The sequence below is a fragment of the Nicotiana attenuata genome, unplaced genomic scaffold (assembly GCF_001879085.1).
Source record: "Nicotiana attenuata strain UT unplaced genomic scaffold, NIATTr2, whole genome shotgun sequence".
NCBI lineage: Eukaryota > Viridiplantae > Streptophyta > Magnoliopsida > Solanales > Solanaceae > Nicotiana > Nicotiana attenuata.
In genome coordinates, this window is record NW_017674984.1 from 25,474 (window position 1) to 38,533 (window position 13,060).

Here is a 13,060-nt window from a genome sequence, read left to right on the forward strand (position 1 = left end):
ATATATCAGGATCTATGAAATGTGGCAAAAAGGAATAGTTGATTTAGAGAATTTGATTTGAAATTAGAAAGTAAAATAGTAAAAATTATGAAAAACGAAAGAAAGAGAAAATAGAATTGATGAGAAGATTTATTTAATTTAGTAAGAGAAAAGTTCTATTCTACTACCTCATTCAATCCTACATCTAACAAATTTAAATAAATATTAGAATTTAAAATATTTTATCAATAATTATATAAATATAATTTTTTTAAATATATATATATATGATAATACTTTATATTTTTGGGGCCTGAATATTAGGGCTTAATCAATAACTTCACTTGTCTTACCCTAGAGCCGCCCTTGGCCGCAGCCTAAAGCCGAACCTGAAAAAACCGACAATAATTTATGGAATACAACACACAGCAAATACAAGAACATGGCTAAGCTTCCGCTTGTGAAAGCGAGCCCGTCGGGGGTATGGTACGTTGATGCTGCAGAATTAGAAGATAAAATTATTGGAGAGAAGAAAAATGTTGAGATTAAGAATTTAGACGAATGGAAAAAGAAAGTGGAAAAGAAGAAGGAAATGGGGGAGAGGTTATTGGCGCAGTATGCAATGGACTATGAGTCGTCAAGAGGACAAAGTGGAGATATTAAGATGGTACTTACCACGCTAAGGTCAGGAACAGCTGCTGATAAAGTGTCCGCATTTTCTGTTATGATTGGCGATAATCCCACTGCCAATTTGAAATCACTTGATGCTCTTTTAGGTATTTATTCTTCTAGAACTTTCTGCTGGTTATAGCTGAATTCTTCCATGGCTTGTTATCCAGCCTGAGTTTTCTTGGCTACTCATGCTATAGTTATATGTGATAACTGCTATGTATCATATACTGTAAAAAAAAAATTATCTTTTCAAGTCCATTTGTCAAAACAGTTTATTTCCTCTGCTTTTTACTTGATGAAGATTTTGCATACTTTAAATCACGAATAAGAAGAAGAATGTAAGCAGAGTCAAATCTTGACAAAAATAAGGCAAATGACTGATAAAGAGCTGAACTTTGCAGTTAGAGATAATCATTTTCAGCACTCATTGAGTCATTGTAGAGGTTTTATTTATGTACAGTTAAACATGGGCGGTCAACAGGAAAATACATTTCATGGAAGCTAATCATTTTTAATGTAAGAATAATTCATTTTGTCAGATTTTTGAGTCTAGAAAGATATGGTTATTTCAATCAAGGAGGTTACTTTTAGGTGTAGTGGCATGCGAAAGGAAAAGGTCTAGACTTTGCACTGATAATGTGAGGTGAATCACTGAAAGGGAAGGAGGATTAATTAGAGTTTCTTCCTTCCCCTTGACTGGTCCCTAAGGAAAGAGGAAAGAAATAATACAAAAATTTTTGAATTACATAGTTGTAGCTAGTTCAGATTTATTTCTATCAACTCCCCCTTCCCCCAAACCAACCAAAGTAAAACATATAACTCTCCCCTCTCCTCCATCGCCCTTATTTGCCTCCTATTCATATGTACCCATTCTTTACTTTCATTCACCTGCTTCTATACATGCTAAAAGTTGGGATTATTTTTAATAACTTTCTGTCATTGTTAACTTTATGTATCCTACTTAATTTTTCGTCTGGTTTGTACAACAACAACAAACAACAGCAACATACAACAACAACATACCCAGTGTGATCCTATAGGTGGGGTCTAGGGAAGGTAGGGTGTATGCAGACCTTACTCTCCTGCCTTGTGACTTTATTTATCCCAGTGTTATCAAATGCGAATAGCGCAAAAAAGCTCTAAGGTCCGTTGGGGCTTCAAATAAAGCGTGGGCTTTAATGAATAAAGGCGCAACTGGAGAAAAGTAAAAATATGTATATGTAGTCCAAGACTAATAATTATAAGTATGAATAACAAATATATGGACAAAGAAATTGGAAAAAAATTACGATAAAGTGAAATATCAATTGTTTAATGTCGTCTTTTCATAATTACACTCATTGGCAAAGAATAGTATGCCTTAGAGCCTTAATGTGATACTAAAGCGCCCTTAAAGCGAGGCGAAGCGCTCAACATGTTTTGAGCCTCACTTCAGGGCTTAAGCGCGCTTTAAGCGCGCCTTTGACAACACTGATTTATCCTACTTAGTTTTTCATCTGGTTTGTATCCAAGATTATTAACTTTTTAACTGTTCGTTTCTCCTGTCTTGGAGGGGCTGAAGTATTAAGATTCTATCTGCTGGGTTTGTTTGTTTGTTGCGAGAGCTTGTTTTTAATCAAGATAAAATGACAATGTAGGGATGGTGACAGCTAAAGTTGGAAAACGCCATGCTTTGGCAGGTGTTGAAGCATTGAAAGAACTGTTTGTTTCTAGGTGCGCTAAACTTTGTTTTCTTTCCATATCGATCATCCTTATTATGCTTAGTTCGTTCATTATTTGACTTTGAAGAATTTCTTCTATCCAGTCTGCTGCCTGATCGCAAGCTGAAGACACTCTTTCAGCGGCCGATAGATCATATTCCGGATAATAAAGATGGTTACTCGCTTCTACTCTTTTGGTATTGGGAGGAATGTTTGAAGCAAAGGTACACTTAAGCCGAAACTTTTCGGCAAGTGTTTCATGGTTCCATTATTTGAGCTCCAAATATGGTAGTATATGTGAAGCATTGTTTTAAACCTTGAGCCAACTTTTGGGGGAGTGTACCAAGTTGACCCATAGCCCTGCATGGTTGATGGCTGTTGAGTGGTCTCTCCTCATCTTAGTGCATCAGAGAAAGGGTTAGATACCTAAGTGGGACTCCTCTGTTCCTTTTGGTAATCGAGCAGGCTTACTCCTATCTGCTGCATTCATGGTTGGTAGTTTGTAGGTATACGAGTTATTATGGATGTGGGTGGTAGGTTGACCATGACCATAAGTTTTAGGTTGATAGGTCTCATGTGCTTGTAATGTCATGATACCATCAATGTGGGGAATGGACATTGTGCACTAGGATATATTTGATAGAACTCTAAATGTTCCTGATTTGATGATTTCAGAGAGCGTGTTAGAATCTTTTTTCAATAATTCACTTTATTATATGCTTTTTTATTTTGTTACCGTGTTGATAACCAAATAAGGTTTTCTCCCATATATAAAAAAAGATGTTGATCTTCAGCTGCATAAGGTTTTCTGTTTCAGGTATGAGCGGTATATCGCTTCTCTTGAGGAAGCGTCAAGAGATGTCTTAGATATACTCAAAGACAAGGCACTAAAGGTTGTTATTGACAGTTTTATTGTACATCTGTATAGTTGCCTATCTATGTTTCTCCTCAAAGCAAATTCTTCTTCAACGTTTTTTAGCTAATTGTCTCTTAGAAAAGGAGAAAAGAATGACTCGTGAGAGAAACTTTTATTCCTTCTTGCTCTTTATGCTAGCCAATTGAACTGCTTATTTTCCCTACTCACTGGTGACCATGTGCGACTCCCCTTTCATTTAACCTCATTAGGAAGTTCAAACTTATTATCACAATGTAGTTTATGCTTTACTTTTGAGAAAATCTTACTTTTGACTTCAAAATGTCAAATCGAGACCACAATTGAGTGAAACTCAGCAACTGCTAACCTACACATAATTTATTATTGCCTTTCAAACTATTTGGAGGATCACACCGATCTTTTTCTCTGAATATACCAATTTATATGGACGCTACTTTCAACCAAATAGAGTTGATAAGCTTCTAAAAAATTTGGATAGCTTCATTACTTGTCAAGATTTTGCTTTTTAAGTTACTCATTTTGCTCGTTTCATAGTATTTGCACTCGGTATTTCAGTCTGATGTGTTGATTTTGCTGTTGCATCTGCACTGCAATTGGGTTTCCTGTAGTTTGATATTTTCTGAGTGTCCATATGTTGGAAGACTTCGATTAAGTTTATGTTATCCAAAAAAGTGGGGAAATACTTATCTTTGTATTTATGTTTTCAGACAGTTTATGTTTTGCTTAAGTGCAAACCAGAACAAGAGCGTCGATTGCTTGCTGCCCTAGTAAACAAGGTGCTGTTTTACCTCATTGCTTCTGGTGCCATTTACTTTGTTCTTGAGAGTTCTTGGGACTGTGGAGCTCCAGCTGATACCTCTTCACTTTCTTGCAGCTAGGAGATCCTAAAAACAAGGTTGCATTTAATGCTGATTATCACCTATCAAAGCTTTTGGCTGACCATTCAAATATGAAGGTAAAACGAAGTATTTGGTTGAACATGCTTAGACATGCAAGTACTGATAAAAAAAGGTGATGCAATATTTTTTTTAAAACTGATAAATGTTCGTTTGTTGGCTTTGACATTACTATATTGATCACATCTAGCCTGTATATCTTCATGTTGTGAGGTCCACGATAATAAAGCAAACAGCTTAATTATTCAAAAGAAAAAGAAAAAAAAAAGTAAACAGCTTAATTATTCAAAAGAAACAAATTAAGCAAACAGCTTTGGGCTGATGTTAGCTCTAAATTTGCAAGTTGGCTTCAAGGAGTGTCCCTCAAAAGGAAAAAGCTACTTTCAAGAGTGCTTGTTGAAAGCCCATCTGAAGGATGGTGTTCATGCATAATCTATCCCATGTAAAATGAAGAGATCGGGTGTAGTCGTTATTCCATTACAAATCAAATTGTTTGAAGTTGGTGCAAATACAAATCTAACTTAGTCGTGATGCTCGAATAAGACCAAGCAGGATAATGTGCTCTTTGAAAATGGTTATGTTTTTAGAATATTATGCCTTGAAATGCCTATTGAAATAAGGATTATATTTCTTAAGCATACACGATGGTTTGGTGGCAGGTACTATTACATCAATGTCTTAGAGAATCTGCTGGACTATAGACAAGCTGTTAGGAAGCACATGCCTTAGCATTACTGAAGTGCAGTTATGATTTCTATTGTGATACTTTTTCTGATGAAAGTTTGTTGTTTAACGTGTTATTTGTTTTACTGTGCAGGCTGTGGTGATTGACGAAGTTGATAATTTTCTTTTCCGGCCTCATCTGGGATTGCGAGCCAAGTATCATGCTGTATGTCGAAACTTTATTGCCATCTTTTTTGCATGTCACACTAGATACTTCGTGGTTGTGTTTTCAACTGCGAATACCTTTTGTCTCTTCAAGTTCTTTTTGTTTGTGATATGATAAATCTTATTCTGCAGAGTGTGTCTATCCAAATTCTTCTGTTTGGGTTGGATTATGAGAACTGTTACTGCATATAAGTGACTATAACATAACCGATTAACACAATCCTTTTCCCAAAGTAATATCTCCAAAAATTTGGTGTCTGCTTAATGAAATTGATTGAACCGGTAAAACCTGATTCCTTAAGATAAATCAAACCAATAGGCCCTAATTTTAAATGTCATTGTGGTTTGTTCTTAGGTAGGAGCTTTTTTTCTGCTTGCTTGTTTTCAGTAAACACATTGATGTGATCCTTGTCCTTTTTCTGAACTTTACTATTTTTGAATCTTACTTTTGCTTTAATCTCCTGACTTGGCCATTTGATCAGAATATATTTATAAGTCTGTTTATAAGTATACAACGATAAACCCTGAGGGGTAGCTCAACTGGTAAAGGCCTGAGGACAAAGTCCTTCAGGTTGCCTGTTCGAGCCCCCGCAGGGCCACTGGAGGCATTACAAACCGGCCGCGTCTCCAGGGCCCCGTGGAACTAACCGTGGTGCACGCATTGAAACAGCGGGTCCCGGTGGGTACAGCTAGTCGGGTTCGCAAAGCGATGCCCGGAAACCACGGTTAAAAAAAAAAGTATACAACGATAAACTCAGGTGGCAAGTCGTGTTGTATTTATTTATTGCTCCAATTTGCTGTTAGTGACATTTCTAAATATTCTGATGCAGATATGTAGTTTTAAAGTCGTCATCTCTAGATATTGCTGTTGCAGAATATGTAGTCCTAACGTCCTACTTATCTGTAATTGTAACAGGTTAACTTTTTAAGCCAAGTTCGTTTAAGTCACAGGGGGGATGGCCCAAAGGTGGCAAAGCGTTTGATAGATGTATATTTTGCTCTATTTAAGGTATGATCTATAGCTGTCATAGTCCAATAAGTTAGTCATATGCATCTTTGCTCTTTTGTCTTAGTAGATCTGAGAGCTTCATATTTTTACGATTGAAGCTCATCAAGTGTTTTGCATAACTTCATGCAACATCCTTCTTTACCTCCTTTTATCCTGAATCAACATTTCAGGTCTTAATATCTGAAGCAGGGGATGGACGGATGATGAATAAAAAGAGCGAGGGACATAAAGAGGTTTCTGGTACTTCGAAAGAGAAGAAAGAAAAAGATTCATCAGAATCTCATATTGAAATGGATTCACGCTTACTATCAGCACTTCTTACGGTTTGTGTTGACTAGTCTAGTTCTATTTCTTTTTTGTTAATTCTCTGGATTACACAAAGAGTAACACTTCTATTTCTCAAAGGAGCATTTGCATTTGTCGACTTGGTTTCTGGATTTGCATGGTTTGTGGTCATTAAAATATGAAAATCTGTCTAGGAACTGTTTCATTGAGGTAGCTCGTTTAGTCTCTAGTCAGCAATGCAGATGTTTGGTAATTCACATAGTTTACTGGATTCTTTCTTTTAAGATTAAAAAAACTAAGGTTTATTGTTGAAAGATGAGCGCAACTGTAACAGTGGTGCTTGGCGCAGTTTGTATGTAGAGTAATCCACTGGTTACCTTCCACCTTTCTCCTATGCAGATAGCTGATAACTTTGACCACTAGGCCAAGCCTTTTGGGGAACCCTAGTGTAAACTTTTTTTCGTGGAGTCCTAGGGTACATGGTTGCAAGGAACTAAGCTTGTACAAATTCAAGGTTATAAGAGTTCAATTATATTAGTGATGACCCATCTGGTACACCGAAGTGAAGTCTAATGGGTGGTTGGGATCACAAATCTGGATTCATTCTAGAGCTTGGTATATGCTTGAATGAACGTAGGGATGCACCAAATCATTCTAATAATTAGCTTGCTATACCATTTTATGTATTTGGAATGGAGTGCATGTAGTGTAAATGACCCAAAAACCCTTATATTGCTCCTTTCTCCAACCCTACTTTGATACTCTTTTTCTACCAGTAGTTTCATTTAATTACAGTTTAGGAACTACACATCTAGAAATTCGATATTTTAGAGCAGCACAATAGAATTAAACTAGACTTTGAAAGGGCTAATTAAATTGACTTTAAATATAATCTTTCAGAATTTACAATTTTGTGTTAAGATTAGAGAATCTATTTGGATTAAAATAGTAGTAAATGGATTGAACTGAAATCAAAATATATACATTTTCAAAGTTAATAGTTCTATTATAATTTAAAAAAAAAAATAATATGACAGTTTTTATATTTTAAAGATATTATTTTCAAAAATTTCCTTTCCCCGCTTCTTTTTCTTCTTCCACATACAACCACATTGCCCCTTTTACGTTCTATGTCCAACAACTTCGCTTTATGATTCCTCGAGCTTGCTCAATCTTTGCAGCTTCTTGCACTAGTGCTTGTTATGCTTCACGTTTCTGCTGGTTTGGAAAAAATAGTGATCTGCTTCATTTGCTCAACTTTCTCCTTTGCAGGGTGTGAATAGAGCATTCCCTTTTGTTTCAAGTGATGAAGCCGATGATCTAATTCAGGCCCATACACCCGTCTTGTTTCAGCTGGTAAGCTCTGATATATGATATTGATCATGAAGTTCTTGTGGTTGACTGCTCGCTCGATTGTTGGATAAGTATCTGATGTTGTTGAATAGATTTATCATTTTATAATTTGCTTGGAATGTGCAGGTTCATTCAAGTAACTTTAATGTTGGAGTTCAAGCTCTCATGCTCCTAGATAAGATCTCAGCAAAAAATCACATTGTTAGTGATCGATTTTATCGTGCCTTATATGCTAAGCTCCTGCTACCAGCTGCAATGAATTCTTCCAAAGTATGTGGAAACCTTCATAATTATTTTTTGTGCTTTCTGGTTCAGCTTAAGCTTTTTTTATAGGACAAACATATACACTGCAAGAATTCCCTTCCCCCCCTCGAACCGTGCAGGGTGATAGTAGTTTGAACTGTCTTCAATTAACACATCTGTTGTTTAGTGTTTTTTGGTTTGGGGGTGGGGTGGGGGTGGGGAGGGGTTGGGTGGGTAGGGAAATAAAGAGAGAGTGGTAGATTAACCTCTGTATTGGCATTGCTGAGGTCAAGATCTGTGTGGTCCTGCTCTTGCTTCTAGTTCCTTTTCTTTTGTAATCTTTGGTATCTGATCTTGTCTGTACAAGCTTTAGATGCACACTTGATTTGCAATCTTATGGGATCAAAGGCATATAGTGTACTTAGCAATTTGATGTGACTAATGATTATAATTAGGATTATGGATTGGTTTTTCAAGGTTGATACTTAGGTTCAGCAAGTTTGAAGATTAAATGATGCTTATCTTGGTGGTATCCATTTTTCCATTCCCAACTTCGGAGAAAGCTATGAAACAGTCGCCTATGTTATGGCCCGCAGAATTTGCAAGAAAGTGGGGAGGCAGTTGCTTGAGCTAACCTCTGACTTGCTTTTTTCATTGTTGGCTGAGGCTGGTATGAATTATGGGTTCTTGCGCATGAAGGGGGTTGTGAAAACCAAATAATTGATGGCTGGCTGTTGAGATCTGTATTAGAGTCTTGGATACAACTCTTTTCTCACTTCCTGCTTTTATGTTATGTTAGTTTCTTTGTTGAAAACTTGACGGATAGCATGGCTCTTGTTCCGGTGACCCATTATTCAAATTTTTTCTCTAACTTTTGATGGTAGGATAGTGGACTACCATAGTGGTGACATATTGATGAAGCTCTTACATCGGGTATAACGTTTATCCACAATTTAGACTTAAATATCTAACCGTAACATGCTTGGTCATTACTAGGTAACTTTTGCAATAATGCCATGGTTTAGAGATACCTTCATTTTGAAAACAATATCAAGCAGAGAAGGTAAATGAGATTAGAAAAAACTGTAAATTCCAAGAGTCAAAGGAACTAAAGTTCTGGTGAAGCATCAATATTTTGTTTGCAAAATATTCTCTGAAGAAAGCCATAAACATTCATAATTAAGAACTAAGGTAGTCTTTGCAGCACACATGCTTCGATTTATAGAGGAAATAAGCCCCAACACCAAGAAAATCGAAGTCATAGAGAATGAATGTCCAGAGCAACTTTTATGGATGTCATATGCCATATGATTGTGAAGCTAATATTATTGATGTATAAAGTGAGCTGTAAAAGTTGGCCTTCCCTGAATTTAGTAGCTGCATCATGTTGCTGTTTCTGTCACAGATCTTGAGAAAGTTAAGTTGTGAGGAATTAGGTCCTCCTCCTTTCTGAAGTTTGCTACTACTTTACCTGGTTACATGATAAAGTTCCCATTTATCTTAAAAGAAGTTTTATCAGACGTGGAACTTCAGACATTATTTCTTCTAGTACTTCCAGCCTTAGTTGTACTTCTGCTGCAATCCCATCCTGCTGACAATGGAAAACATATGGAAGAGTTCTTGTTGTCTTGAACTAAATTTTGTCATAATGCATCACTTGGCAATGCTGATTATGACCTGTATTCATTCAATTGATGACCAATTGCGCTTCAGTTAGGATCTAACCTAAGTGAACTGGCTGTTTTTCTTCTTTGCTACCTTAATCTTTACCTGATTATGTCGGAGCATGTTCTGGTTTTATCTGCAGGAGGAAATGTTTATTGGCCTGCTACTAAGGGCTATGAAAAATGATGTAAATGTGAAGCGAGTTGCTGCATTCTCAAAGCGATTGTTGCAGGTTTGTTCAAGGTGTAAATTTGTTTTTATGTGAAATCTTGCAATGTTAGCAATATAGAAAGATCAAGTACGTAGGTGTATTTAATTTGAGGCAGATGTTTGTCAAGTATTCTCCTGCAAGTATATCAAGTTTAGGCTTCCATTGGTTTTATATAAATTTGTGTGATAGACTATCAAATAGCTATTCTGAATTCACTGAAGAGCCACACTGATTCAAACATAGTTTAGGGAAAAAGAAGCTACTCAAAGCTGTATAATGTATTCTTTTTTTTTTCCCATCAAGGAGCGTACTCTTTTGGTCCTGTGCTTGAATTTCCATTTTATTTGATTTAAAAAACCCACATACTAGTTTTGCCCTCTTGAGAATTTGTTTTTGTTCTTACACCTTACTATCGAGTGTCTGGTATTAACAGGTTACAATTCAGCAGCAGCCTCAATATGCATGTGGGTGTCTGTTTCTTCTGTCTGAGGTCCTCAAGTCCAGACCAACTCTCTGGTAGGGTTGTAGAAATAGTATGTTGCCATTGACGAAGTTTACGACATGGCTAAATGATCTTTCTTGCAGCATGAAATGTCTTACCTTTTTCATGCAGGAACATGATGCTTCAGAGTGAGTCTGCTGATGAAGATCTTGAGCATTTTGAAGATATTACAGAAGAAGATGAAAATCGACCCAATCCACCAAAGCGAACAGATAATGCAAGTGAAGTTGCTCAAGAACCTAACCACTTGCAAATTCGCAATCATTCCCTGCAGGAAGATGGTAGTTCTACTTCCGAATCCGAGGATGATTCACTCCAAGCTAATGTGTCGCCTGCTAGAGGTGGTTTAGATGAACCAAAGGATTCTAGATTGCTGGCCGGATTTAACAAACTTCTACCTGAAGGTTCAAATGAAAAGCACTTATTGCCCGGAGGATATGATCCACGGCACAGAGAACCTTCATTCAGGTACTGTTATTGCCCTCTTTCTGGCCTTAAATATTTATTAAGTCTGTGAAATGTCACGAGCAAAGATCAAAGACTCTATCTTGTTTATCGTGCTGCTTTCATTTGAATTGGCTATGATTCCTTTTTGGCTTCTGGCTTCCCAAAGGTAGATAATTTTTTTTTACATGAAAAAGACACTGTCCATAAAAATATAAGTTCTGTTACTTCCTCTTTTTCCTTTTATATGACAGTGATTGTTTGGAAACATAACCAAAGTACCCTTTGAGTCTTTTGGTCTACAACATGCCATGTCATTCCTGTAAGAGATTCTCATTTAGGTTCGCAAGCTGGCCAAGAAACCACTGTTCCAAAAAAATAGGACATCATTTACGGTAAAAAGATATACTAAAATTAAAGAGTTTCTAGATGTAGAAATCTAGAAAGGTGGGAATGGATAAAAAACGAAAGTGTCATTAAATATAATGGAGGGAGTATGTGTAGAATACACCTTAGAAATGCGAAGTCATTGGTATGTGTAGAATACACCTTAGAAATGCGAAGTCATTGGTAGTTGGTATTTCTGACCTTGTGTAAATGGGGATATCCTAATTACTGCACTCTTGTTGCCAGCACGCGAACCTCTCTACTGCAAGTAATAGAATATTTTATCAATTTCTTCTCTGAGTGGAAATGTAATTTTTCTTTGTTGACTTGTACAAATAAACAGCAATGCAGATCGTGTTAGCTGGTGGGAGCTGATGGTACTGGCATCGCATGCGCACCCATCAGTTGCTACCATGGCTAGAACCCTTCTTTCAGGAGCAACCATTGTGTATAATGGTAACCCCCTGAATGATCTTTCGCTGAATGCCTTCCTCGACAAGTTCATGGAAAAGAAACCAAAACAAAGCACTTGGCATGGTGCCTCCCAGATTGAACCAGCTAAGAAGGTTAGTTGTTATAGATAACAAAGGATACCACTTTGATTCAGGCTTTAATTGATTTACTCCGTCATTGCTTGCACGTAAGTTTGACGTGATTATTTAATCTCTTATTTCATCACATTTATCTTGTTTTTCTTGCAGTTTGACATGCAAGGGCAGTTGATTGGGTCAGATATTCTCTCCTTGGCTGAAACAGATGTACCCCTGAGGATCTCGTCTTCCACAAATTCTACGTAAATAAGATGAAGTCGTCGAAGAAGCCTAAGAAGAAAAAGAAGAAGACGCCAGAGGATGAGGCTGCTGAGGAGTTTTTGACTGCGGATGGTAGCGATGTCGAAGATGAAATTGATGAAGAGGCTGCTGAAGAGAGTGAAAATGAGGAAATCGACAGCATGTTAGAGTCCAGTGGGACTCCCTTGGAAGCTAACGGTGAATATGATTACAGTGATTTGGACGAGGTTGCTAACGAAGATGATGACGAGTTGCTTGGTGATAACAGCGATGATGAGATGAATGCTCTTCTGGAACATGATGGAGCTGACATTAATTCCGGCAGTGATGATGAAAATGATGCAGAAAAGGCAGATGAAGTTGATGAAGAGGATGTTGTACATCTAAGGAAAAAGAAAAGGAAGTCAGACAAGCGTGCCGGAAAATCCCCATTTGCTAGCCTTGAAGACTATGAACATTTGCTTAACAAGGACAGCGCAGAAAAGCCCACTAAATCAAGAAAGAAGAGAAAGAGTTCAAATTAAGCATGCCCCTAGTTTACATTAAAGAGTTGCTGATTTTGACAGCCTATCATCACAGATTCTCCCGAGATAGGTGAAGGAACTCTTTATATACCACATATTGTTGCCTCAATTTTTCCAGCACCTAATGTATTGTGTTGTAATCTTAAAAAGCTTAGCTGATAACTCCAACCAATTTATATATTGTCGAATCTACTATTCCAACCAATTTAATTCCAATACACATTAGAAACAACAGAAATATTTTGCAAGTTTATTTTACAGTAGACAACTAATTGATCACATTTTATGTATTGTTCTATATTGACAAGGTTGTGATGTGCTGAAATGCCGTAAATAGCTAGGGATTGATATTACTCGACCACACCTTGTAGTTTAAGATATGTAAATTTCACAAATATATTCTTCTGAACGTGAATTAGAGGTTACAATTATATTAGTCCAACCATTCCCCCATTTTTTTCGCCACACTTTTTTATATTCTTCTCTCTCTTCTATATTATATTATTATCTTTCATTTCAATTTTATTTTTAATTACATTAAACAAATTTCATCTTTTATTTTTATTAATTTGTAATTTCCATTAAAACAATTTCATAAAATTCTAAATAATATAAT

The 13,060-nt window shown here is 36.6% G+C and overlaps 1 protein-coding gene across 1 annotated transcript; it reads left to right on the forward strand.

The window, feature by feature from the left end:
* The first annotated feature begins 293 nt into the window (after window positions 1–293).
* Window positions 294–12,725, forward strand: LOC109219537 (CCAAT/enhancer-binding protein zeta-like). The gene is given in 17 exon segments (XM_019383995.1): window positions 294–755; window positions 2,289–2,364; window positions 2,456–2,575; window positions 3,169–3,244; window positions 3,954–4,022; window positions 4,121–4,201; window positions 4,960–5,031; window positions 5,947–6,039; window positions 6,210–6,362; window positions 7,597–7,680; window positions 7,804–7,947; window positions 9,728–9,817; window positions 10,230–10,312; window positions 10,410–10,766; window positions 11,473–11,695; window positions 11,831–11,888; window positions 11,891–12,725. Coding segments are annotated over 17 exon segments (2,667 nt in total). The 5' UTR covers window positions 294–421; the 3' UTR covers window positions 12,445–12,725.
* The last annotated feature ends 335 nt before the right edge of the window (window positions 12,726–13,060 follow it).